The sequence below is a fragment of the Corythoichthys intestinalis genome, chromosome 4, assembly GCF_030265065.1.
Source record: "Corythoichthys intestinalis isolate RoL2023-P3 chromosome 4, ASM3026506v1, whole genome shotgun sequence".
NCBI classification, from domain to species: Eukaryota; Metazoa; Chordata; class Actinopteri; order Syngnathiformes; family Syngnathidae; genus Corythoichthys; species Corythoichthys intestinalis.
Genome location: NC_080398.1, coordinates 39,063,492 through 39,075,878, shown reverse-complemented (window position 1 = coordinate 39,075,878; position 12,387 = coordinate 39,063,492). Strand labels below are relative to the sequence as shown.

At 39.0% G+C, this 12,387-nt stretch overlaps 1 protein-coding gene across 2 annotated transcripts in view; it reads right to left on the bottom strand.

Annotated features, from left to right (window-relative positions):
- Positions 1-10,588, bottom strand: part of LOC130914544 (sodium channel subunit beta-1-like) — a 33,361-nt gene extending 22,773 nt beyond the window's left edge. For both annotated transcript variants that reach the window (XM_057833815.1, XM_057833816.1), the window contains exon 1: positions 9,264-10,588. In XM_057833815.1, coding sequence (XP_057689798.1) covers positions 9,264-9,327 — 64 coding nt within the window. In that variant the 5' untranslated portion in view covers positions 9,328-10,588. The remainder of the gene's footprint in view (positions 1-9,263) is intronic.
- Positions 10,589-12,387: the final 1,799 nt, after the last annotated feature.

Genomic DNA, 12,387 nt, shown 5'->3' with positions numbered 1-12,387 from the left:
TCAAATATGGATCTGGCGAATGGATCGACCGAAGCTTTTCCACATAACGCCTTTTATGCAACGCATCCAATGAGTTTACAGCATCTGAAAGCACCGGGGCTTCCATGAATTGCACTATAAATTGCACGATAAATTGAGACCATTAAGAATACGGACACACAATGACGGACAATATGGCGGCACAATACAACGACATGTCATTGTGTGACGTTGGTGAGTGGGGTCAATTGGTAGGAACAAAAACCAGGACCCACAGCGGCCCTTGAGGACAGGTTTGGACACCCATGCCCTAATCATATGGAAAGCACACAAGAGCTCTGGATGCTAACTATCTCCATAATAATATTGGAGTAAGTTGGATCACACAATAGTTTACCGTAAAGATCTGCAAACAATTCCAGGAGAGTGCTGTCACTATCGAACTTGACACATGAACACTACTTGTCTCATCCAGTCTTTCCTGTTCATTTTGCTTTTGCTGTCCTCCTCATTAATGTTCCACTCGGGTTCAAATTGGAAGGGCAGAACCGATGACATGTTTATGTACTTAAAAGAGTGACACTGTGGAAGTCCGGCAGCGTACCAATGTGACGTCAACAACAATGGCGACCTACATGTAAAATAATTTAAAAATTTTATTAAAACGAAAACATTAAGAAGGGTTTTAATATCAAATTATTATAACTCGTACTAGCTTTAATCTTTTAAGAATTATGTCTATCTGTAAATAAAATTGACCTAAAAAATAATACTTATTTTTCAATTGAACTAAATAATTAGTAGAACCAACATGACCTAAAAAAAAATTTCATATTTTTAACTCAATACATTTTAATTGGGTAATTTGGTTTTCTACTTTTGAATGCAAAATAAAGTATTCAAAATTGTATTAATGTTCCTCAATTTTATTTGATGTTATTCAATGCATACTGTGAAACACTCTGTCTATTGCTGCACTTAAAATGTGTATATTTTTAAACTGTTATCACCCTTCCGTCCTTCTCATTAATATTCTTGGCGCGTTCATTGCCGCTATTGACTTTTTCCCATCAAACGTTCCCCTCCAGATTTAAAAGGCTGCTATTTTTAATCAAGCGCTCGTTCTTCTGAGCTCTCATTCAATTGCCTGCCTTATCCTCGATCTTGTCCAGATGTGTTCCAGTCAACGCTGAACTCTGTCCAACACTCCACTGCCAAAAACTTAGAAGCCGCTGCATGTTGCGCCATCAACACAAGCTGTTATTTGTAACACCGGCTTCCATTTTGCCTTAGTTGCTCAAAGTACAAGCCCTGGAATTCACTGTAAAGTGGTTGCTTCAAACCAAAATGGCTGAGGTCATGTTCAAATTTCAGGCAAGGGTTCCTCAAAGCGATTGGTATGGTGGACATGTCAGTCGATATCATGTTGAGTGGTTAAACTGGTGTTCAAAGATAAAAAAAAAAATTAAAAAAAACATTCCAGATGATTCCTTGGTTTATTTATTGCAAACATTTTTGTTTTTTCTTAAAAGATGCGAAAAGGCAATTGTTTTATAACTGATTTCTGCTCGGGCTGCTGTAATAAAACAAATAGCAGCAGCTGGATGTTGAAGATAATCTCTCCAAATGCAACACATCCTTTTTTGTGGCCTCTTTTAAACCCTTCGGCTTAAAACAAGATCAACCGTGACGTGCGTCCTTAAAAGTTTTCTCATTTTTTTGGGTTAACGTGATTGAGATACTGTTAAAACTGTTCCATTCCTAATGAGTCAATTTATTCCCTTTTAGTTAGGGTGACCATATTTTGATTTCTAAAAAAGAGGACACTCAGCCCAGCCTCAGCCCGGCCTCAAGATACTTGAATTTTATTCAAAGTTCACTCAAAGATGCCTATATCACTTTAATATATTTAAAGTGTGCCCCCTCACTCTGGATGGAAAAATGCAGTTTGAAAAAAAATAAATAATGACTTTTTAAAAAAAAAAATATATATATATATATATATATATATATATATATATATATATATATATATATATTAGGGCTACAGCTATCGAATATTTCAGTAATCGAGTAATCGACTGAAAATTCTATCGATTAATCGAGTAATTGGATAAAACAAATATATTTTTGGGTGAAGAGCAATTATAGATATACATGAGAAACAAGACATTTCATCTAATCTTGAACCATTTTCAGTCAATGTCTTTATTTTCGATGTATATTGTTGAAAACAACCAACAATTGCATCTCAGATGTAACTAAAATAAAAAAAATAAAAAAGACTAATTCACTGCTTTCACTCAAAATACCTTTAGATCTTATTTAAAAAAATAAAATAAAATATATATATATCAGGGGTCGCGTTAACCGAATATTTTCCGTCATTGACCGGTTTTTTAAAACGGTGACGGAAAAAACTGAAGTCCGTCCGTCATTTTGACAGGTTGCAATTCACACCCCAGACCACAGGGTGGCGAGTGAGCATATTAATTAGCTATTGTCTCTCTTAATGCATGACGTCGTTGGCTATTCTGTCAGAATATTGTAGCGTCACCGGGGTCTGGCGGCGTGATTGACACATCAACGCGAGGTTCTTATTGGTGCACCCGGTGTGCCAGCGCGTCATCCAATTGGTGGACTAGATTGCCGCCTGTGTTTAGACCCCAATCACATGACGTCACAACTCCGCCCCCCTGACTGGAGCCGCCATATTGTGTGTCAGCTCGTCTTGTTTACACATTACCGCTACGTACATGCCTCCTATTATGGCGTGTTTTTCTGCTCGTTAACATTAATAATCAAAATGGTGAAGGCGTGTGTGGCGGTTGGTTGCAGTCACAGATAGACGGAGAGACTTGAAGTTCTACTGTATTCTGAGAGACCCGAAGAGGAGAGCGAGATGGACTGCTGTAATTCGACAAGAAATCTGGGCACCAAACGATCACCACAGACTATGTAGTAGTCATTTTATATCTGGTAAGATGCATTTAATATATATTTAGAAGATTTTGGGCTGACAACCACGATTAAGATCATTGTGTGACGTTGGTGATTGGGGTCTATATCGTTGCCTCTTTTTCTTTGGGGGCGGAGTTGTTGTTTTGTTGGTGTTGTTGGCAGTAAGCAGAGTAAAAAGAGGGAGAAAAATACCACGACTTCCGTGTCTAATTTTTCGCCGCCAAGCAAGCGTTACAATATTAATTAAAAATGAATGAAAACTAAATACAATTAAATATGTCATCATTATCATTTTAAAAATTTAAGTCACGGGTAAAAATAGATTATGACCGGATTTTTATGACCCTGTCAGTCAAAATGACAGACAACGAAAATGTCTAGTGCAACCTCTGATATATAAACTGTAAGTCCTGATAGGATTTTTTGCAGTGTTCAAAATAAATGTACGATACAGGCTGTATTGGAGCACATTAGGGACCAGTGCTACTTGATGTTTTATCCAGCAATGACTACAGAGCTAAAATTGATAGTTAGCATTATTGAGTTTTTATTTTACACCCTCATCACTCCACATCGCTATGTTATGTTAAAGCCTGTATGTAAGACACGTTAGCCAAGCATCGACAGTGGTCATAATTAATAGAAACCTAGCCCTCCACAGGGCTAACGTTACGTTATTCTTATTTATTAGCGCTTAGCGCTCTTTATTAGCGCTTTGCGCTCTACTGCTTTAAGATGACGGCTGTTTACTAACGCTGCCCAGACGCGGCCGAGTCTGTCAAATTGCATCTAGTTCAACATACATGTGATATCTATGAGACTCATCAGACACTACCTGCTACCAACTAGCATCGTGCGGGCTAGTATTTAGCAACGTCGGCGTCGTTTGTAGCTGCTGTCGGCTGCAGTAAGTTTTTTTTCTCTTCTTCTTCTTCCTCTACGTACGTGACATCAGCGCGTCCCGCATTAAAAGTAGTCCGAGCAAAACGTGATGCTTAGAGCTGTCAAAATAAACGATTACTCGAGGTGAATAAAACTACTCGGATCAGTTTTTAAACTCGAGTTGCTCGAGTATTCGTTTCAGCTCTAATATATATATATATATATATATATATGTAACCCCTGTGTCAGCGCCGCCCCGTGTTCCGCTCCCACCTCTGACTAGGCTGGGATGCGAACCCGCGCGCCAACGACGCTTCCACTCGGCAGGCAAGATCGGTAACCACTGCACCAATAAGCTCGAGCTAACGGCGCAGCCGCTAGCGTCCTTACATGAAGGAATCGGCAGGGAGGTTTCCACGCTCCACATGGACTCGCGTGTACCCGTTACACTCACCCCCCGAAAGCTTCGCTGCCGATCCGGGTACACGGCACCATTGTAACCCCTGTGTCAGCGCCGCCCCGCATTCCGCTCCCACCTCTGACTAGGCCGGGACGCGAACCCGCGCGCCAACGACGGTTCCACTCGGCAGGCAAGATCGGTAACCACTACACCAATAAGCTCGAGCCAACGGCGCAGCCGCTAGCGTCCTTACATGAAGGAATCGGCAGGGAGGTTTCCACGCTCCACATGGACTCGCGTGTACCCGTTACATATATATATATATATATATATATATATAATGCAGACCCATAGAAATGTAGTCCAGTCAATACACATACACACAGTAGGCTATGTGCCAACTAAACATTTTTCTAAATTACTATCACGACAATTGTCCTTGACAAATTGTTATTCCTATTCAATTGATGTTCTCATTCAATGTTCTAGATTGCACACAAACAAAAACCGAAATAAACTGACAAACTATTCAATCAGCATGTTTCTTAACATAGCAGTTCAAAACTACGTTTCCCATAATGCCTAGCGCGGTTTAGCTTACTGATAGCTAGCTGAGGCAAAAATCAAACTTTGCTATAAAAGTTTACAATCATTGGCAGCGCACCGATGCGACACCAAACGGGATTTTACAGTCAAAGCTCCGACAGAAGTCTACAGTTGCCATTATATACATATTTATCATAATAAAAAAAAACTTCAGGCATTGTGGCCAAATCGTCAACCCAGTAGATGGCGGTAATGCCTCATTAATAGGGGTAAACTGCCAACAAAAACAAGAAGAACTACTACTTCCCTCCATTCTCATAGGAGCCATGTCAGCTGCTGCCACCCAGCGGTCGGAGGGATTCTCTTTAAATTGGTCCCGTGAAAAATCATAAAAAACTGACATTTTTATGAATTTATAAAACCCGCCCGGACCACGAGGACACTACGTGAAAGTAGGACTTGTCCGGGCAAAAGAGGATGTTTGGTCACCCTACTTTTAGTATTTGCACGCAAAAAAAAATCAGCCCCTCACACCAGTTTAACCAATCAAGATGAATTCGGGTGGACATGTCTATCATTACAGGATGCACAAAAAAGTCTCAAAGACCCATGCCTTGAATTTAACAGGAAGTCTGCCATTTTGGTTTGAAGCAAACAATTTGGATTTTTTATTCAGTAGTGAGATCTGCAGACCACAAAAAAAAAAAAAAAAAAAAAATCAGCAGCTGTTGCCCCAGTCCGTGTTGCCCAACGACAGCCCCAAAACATCACTGCTCTAAAGGAGATCTGCATAGAGGAATGGGCCAAAATACCAGCAACAGTGTGTGCAAAGCTTGTGCAGAGTAACAGAAAACATTTGGCCTCCGTTATTGCCAACAAAGGGTACATAACAAAGTATTGAGATGAACTTTTGGTATTGACCAAATACTTATTTTCCACCATGATTTGCAAATAATTTTTTAAAAATCAAACAATGTGATTTTCTGTTTTTTTTCCACATTCTGTCTCTCATTGTTGAGGTTTACCCATGTTGACAATTACAGGCCTCTCTAATATTTTCAAGTGGGAGAACTTGCGAAATACTGGCTAAATACTTATTTGCCCCACTGTATACAGCGTATTACAAAAGTAAGTACACCCCTCGCATTTCTACAGATATTTAAGTATATCTTTTCATGGGATAACACTGGCAAAATGACAGCTTGACACAATGAAAAGTAGTCTGTGTGCAGCTTATATAGTAGAGTTCATTTATTTTCCCCTCAAAATAACTCAAAATATAGCTATTACTGTCTAAACCCCTGACAACAAAAGTGAGTACACCCCTTAGAAACTACATCCCTAAATGTCCGAATCGAGTACTGCTTGTCCTTTTCCCTCCAAAATGTCATGTAACTCGTTACAGGAGTGCTGTCAGCATTGCTACAGAGATTGAAGCGGTGGGGGGTCAGCTTGTTACTGCTTAGACCAGGGGTCCCCAACCTTTTTTGCACCACAGACCGGTGTTATTTGGGTCTTTTTTTCACGGATCGGTGCGCTGACAAATTTTGCAAGCCATCAAAAATTGCAACGATACGGTTCTGCGCATGCGCATAACGTTAAACATAGCCACAAAATGCGCAAATGCAGCGATTCCAAAGTAAACACTACAAACTCTCTTGAAAGAAAGGAATATTAACTTACGTTTGATCATGGAAGGACTTGTAGAAAAGTTCTCCACAGATACATCCTGCCATGTTAGCTACACACAACAACTGCACACCGCTCTCACCATTAATGACTTCGCCTTGTCGTTCAGCATTAATTAAGAAGCCCGCTTCACAAAGATACGATGTTGGAAATTGTAGCAAGGTTTTCAATGCTCTCGTAGCGATGTCAGGATATTCCGGAATGACTTTCATCCAGAACGTCGGTAGAGTTGTTGTCTCAAATGTACGTTAAGGTCGCCGTCATTTGCGATCTCTACAAGCTGATCCTCCTGTTGCACAGACATGCTCGAATCACTCGGTTTATTCACAAACGAGCCACGAATCCACTCCTTCGCCGTTCGTGGGTCTTCGAGGTTGTAGGCTCGTCAGGTGCCCTTTTCTCCGTGAAAATATCTCCAAAGACGTCTTTTTTCCAGTCATCTTCGCTCGTGTGGGGGCTAATTATTTCTGGGAACAAATGTGTTGCGCCCGCGGCCTAGTAATACGTTATTATCGAGGACAAGCGCACATAGATATATTATATACACAAACAAGATGTACTGCTAGCAGTCCAATCAATGGATTTCTATGACGACATTCTAATATATCCCGTAGTATTATATCTAGAGTAGACAGGGATATTGGTGTGTTAAGCAGGGGCACAGGGTTAATTCGGCCAGAATGCGGTCGTTATTAAATTATTTTTTCTGTGCGGCCCGGTAGCAAATTATAAATGCAAATGACGGTAATAAATGATTTATTGTTGATTTTTGAAGTATTTGTTGACAGTTTGTTAAGCATTTACAGAGTGTTCTTAACCTGAAACACAGTTTGTGTAGAAACGTTTCAAGATTTTGTGTGTCACGTTTGGCATTTCTATCTTTTCAGGTTAAGAAATGCCAAAAGAAAAGGCATTTTGATAAGGCATTTTGCAGGCAGCGCTCATGTTGCACAATTATGAAAATCTGCCATAGAACCAACAAATATTTTTACTTTTCTTTGTATATTTAACCAATAAAACTTATGACCTTCAACATAAAGTGTATATAGTTTTATTAAGATCCATCAACTAGCTTGGGAATTTAGAATGGGGTCAACCATATTGGAACACCCTGTAAATGCTTAACAAACTGTTAACAAATACTTCACAAAGCAACCATAAATCATTTATAAACAATTTATTAATGATCTCTTAACTAGTTAAACAGTTATTATAAAGTGTTAGCCAAAAAAAATTATACCCTCCAGGACGCCACGATCTGTATGTAAAAAAAAGTTGTCTGAGAGTTTAAGAAGACGCTCATCATTAGCAATAGCCTGCTGCTAATGAGCACGTGAATGCTATGCAAAAGCCACGAGTTACATTTATTGTGTGATGATCACTCAGCACAGCGAGTTTAAGAGGACGCTCGCTATTAGCAATAGCCTGATGCTAACATGAATGCTATGCTACTACTACAAGTTACATTTAGTGTGTGATGATCACTCAGCACAGACCTTTAAAGACTAAAGCAACACTGCATATTCTCTCTTCTTGCCAAGAAAACAAGACAAATCTTAGCATGTGTATCTCAAAACAGGCAATGGGAAGACTGGAGAGGACGCTAGTGGGTGAATTGGGGGGCGCAGTACGTCACATGAGTGACACAACCATACTCACATTGTTAACATGTGACAAAAACAATGGCGCATTTTCGTCTCATCAGACAAAAACTGGCATTCATGTCGTTATGTTTTAGTCTCCCAAGACACGTTTTTAGTAGAGATCGATCGGGTCCGATCACATCATTTTCAAAGTATCGGAATCGGCATAATAATATCAGACATGCCTTTTTTAAATATATATATATATATATATTTTTTTTTAAATTGTTTTCTAATTGTATGTAACGTTACAGACATAATATATTACACTCATCCAGAGTCTTTAGTTTTGGCTTAAGGTAGGGTTATCAAATTCATCCCGATAATGGCGGTAATTAATTTTTTAAAAAATGTATCACGTTAAAATATTTAACGCAATTAATGCATGCGCTGCACGACCCACTCACGCATTGTCGCGCTTAATCTGTAATGGCGCCACTTTACCTATATAGAGAGCTAAAAGGCAGAGTAAATGAGTAAAGTGAATTTTGGAAGCCTTTGGAGCCTTGATTTAATTGGCTAAAGCCTTACAATCCCTCTCCCTACGATTCATATAGTGGGAAGCAATGTGGGGAAGCAAGGTAGTAATTAATCTTTTTCTTAACACCCTATATTATTTACCAACCTAGAGAAGATATATCAATTGTTGGCACTACACACAGTCATGGTTCCACTTCCCATCATGCATTTGGGCATGGCTACAGTATCATTTACTGAAAGCTCAACAAATACACTAGATGGCAATATTTAGTCACAATATGCAAAGTCACAAGTCTTTCTATCCGTGGTTCCCTCTCACAGAAAGGATGTTAATAATGTAAATGCCATCTTGAGGATTTATTGTCATAATAAACAAATACAGTACTTATGTACTGTATGTTGAATGTATATATTCGTCCGAGTTTTATTCATTTTTTTCTTAATGCATTGCCAAAATGTATATGATCGGGAAAAATTATTAGGAATGATTGGAATTGAATCGGGAAATATCGGGATCAAACGAAAACGATCGGGATCGGATCGGGAGCAAAAAAACATGATCGGAACAACCCTAGTTTTTAGCTCGTTATCGTCCGTCATCATCATGAAAAAATTGTTCGTTGACAAAATATTTTCGTTATGATGAAAACAACACTTCTATGAAGTGGCTCTGAGCAACTTACCTTGAAGCCCCACGAGGAGAACCGACATCATCAACGTCACGGGGGCGTCCGCCAAGCCAGACATGTTGTAGCTATCGTCCACGCACACACAAACACAGGCTGTGGGCTCGTCGAGAATGAGATAATACGTGAGAAGACGAAAAAGAGAAAGAACAAGTGGTTGCCTCCCCAAACTGTTGACAACTCTCAGTGTCCAGTTACACGAGAAGAATCCGTCCCAGTATCTCCTTTCAGCCTCTCCTCAACTATTTATAAGGGACCATTTGCACCACTCTCTTGCTACTTTTTCCTCAATTTTCTTCTCACTTTGGCTTATTCCCACGATGACCATGTGGGATCACAACCAAAAATGTCTTGTAAAGTTGAACATAACAGGTGTTTGTTTGTTCTTTGGCTTTTTTTGTTGTAGTCCAAAATGTTAAGACTTGAGAAAAAATGATACTAATCGATGCGGAAAATGGCTGCAAAGCAACTTTTGTCTGAATGAAAATCCTCAAATCACTTCAAAATAGTTCTATGATGGCTAAACGCTACTACTCTCAATTTAAAATTCACTTTTCACTTCATCATAGTTTCCTGGATAGTGCCAAAAGTGAGTAATGTATTGTTTTTGGCCAGCAAAAATTGAGAATGGATCCAACCCAAAATTTCTGAATAGCTAAAATCTGTCTAAATTGCTCAAGATGATGCCAAACAAATGGTGTTTTTGTTTGGCCTGGTGTCAAAAACTGAATTTTTCAACAAAAATAGTTCCCAAAAAGTGTGCTTATAAGTCAATCCACCAAATTGCCAAAAACTGGTTCCAAAATAATACCTTGACTCGTATTCCTGAGCACAAAAAAACAATAGGAACATGGATTCCGCCAAAACATCCAGCCCCGAAACACCAAATGATGATGCCTAAGTAAAAAAAAATCCACGAGTAAGTGCCTCCACCAAAATGGTGTCCATGCGGTACTTTAAGAAAGATACGAAACAGCAAATAGGTAAGTTTTTAAAAAATTATCAAAACTGGATTCGATGAAAATGCGGAAATTTACAAATTCGCAGCAGTCAGTTTTAGGATATTCCTAATCACAGCCGTAAAGTGTTCTGGAAGTCATGCCTTTTTTTCCAAGTGACTAAAATACCACTGAAATATTGTCTTCAATCCAAATTAATTGAATATTTTTGCCAAAAGTCCTGTATAATAAATCCAAATTCTCGCCTTGCGATGTTTCCGAGTTGGTCCCGTTCCATCCGCGTTGAAGAATTATTCATTTTTGCACCTTTGCTGGGACGCCAGCGAGATCCGGAGGCTCGCCAGCAGTCATGATGTGTCCGTGCCGAGGAGGGATGTTGTGCTGATGTGTCTTTTGGACACGTGGGGGAGGAGGGAGGTCGACTGGGGGTGGTGGAGTGATGCAACGAGGAGGGGGAGGATGAAAATGATGATGGAGAGGTGTCAGGTTGTTGTCAGGGCAACAAGGATTTGGATTTGGCGGCCTTCCTGAGCATAACCCCCACCTCACTGTATGTTTATATGAGCTGTTTTGTTTGTTTTTATTGCAAATCTGCATTTTACAGTAGCTTTAAAATACTATAGAGATTCTGAATGTGTTTTCATTCTAATTTATATTTCCACCTTTAAACTTTTCTACAAAATTGTAAGATTCTGCAATTTATTCTAACTCTAAGGATCGATTGACGTCCGGTCCAATCCATTTTCACTTTGTGTATGCGTTGTGGTTGTTAACAGACGTATGCTGGAAGCCCTCGCAGTTGAAACGGATTGGGCGTCCATCACCGTCAATGGCAGCCACTTCAATAAAATATTTTTCTATCCAAATAAACACATTCGTTTTGCAATTGGCCAAAAGACCGCTAGATGGTAGCAATGCACCGTAATAGAATACATATTGAGGCACTATATAAAGTATTTTCAAAGTTTAATGAATCACGTTAACGTTAATTAAATCTTAAGTACTGGTGAAAACACAGTATTCTTCATTTTTTTCTCCCAATAATATACATTAAAAATTTTTTTTAAAAATTGTAATCTTATTTTTATTTTTCTGGAGCTATCGATTATTTTAGTAGTTGATTAATCGATGAACTAGTTGGTTCGAATAATCAAGTAATCTGATAAGGAACATAATAAATTATAACCTGAGCTGAGCCTCAAACGGTATAAAATAAATAAATAAAAGAGGATCTAGTACAACAAAAGAACAACTGGCTAACTTACGTAGCGAAAGTACACTAGCTTAATGCTATAAAATGCCTTTTTTTTTTTTTTTTTTTTTTTTTTTTTTTTACAGTGCAGTTAAAGCTGTACTGTGAAGTAATTTCATAACATGCCAAATAGGGTCACAATTAAAGTAATTAAACATTGTCCAACAAATAAAGCATGAAAAAATAATTTATATGTTGTATATTTGACAAAATAATCGCGTTTTCGAAGTTCGAGCCTGAAAGGGGACAAACCCGGAAGTGATACGTCACACCGAGAGCAGCGATGGGAGCGCTCCATACGGCCGCCCTACGAAGCCCTTCAAACAATGATTCAAACAGCGATATAAGCGATAGATGGAGCGCAAGGGAGGAGATCCAAGTTTTTGAAGAGTTGGAGGAAGAAGAGGAGCTTGGAATTTTATGTTGGACCTAACATGTATTAGCCAGACGCTAATCAGGATGCAAACAATGTGCCCAGACTACCTGACATCGAATAGAGACAAGACCCATCGAGATTACAAGATTGGTAAGATATAGGCTGTTATTATTTTCATGATTTGAAGATGCAGGCATTTGCACATAATTTTATGTTTTGTCTATCTGATGACATTGTTAAAAAAAATAATAATCAGACTTCATGTTCATTTTGGCAGATCCGGCAGCTCTCGTGCATATAAAATAATAATGTAAAAACGTTGGGGGGAAAGAAGGAGATGAGTCATCCATGGCTTTCTCCACTTTATTGTGGCAACAATAAGAAAACAAAATAATAGAGGACTGCCGGACATTCGACCGCAAAGTTTTGCTACTCGCCGATCTCCTCCTCGCCTCCCACTCCAGCGTCTCATAAACGGATTGTTCATTGTGTCTTGTTATGAGCTTTTTGTTTACAAATGTATCGAACACACAC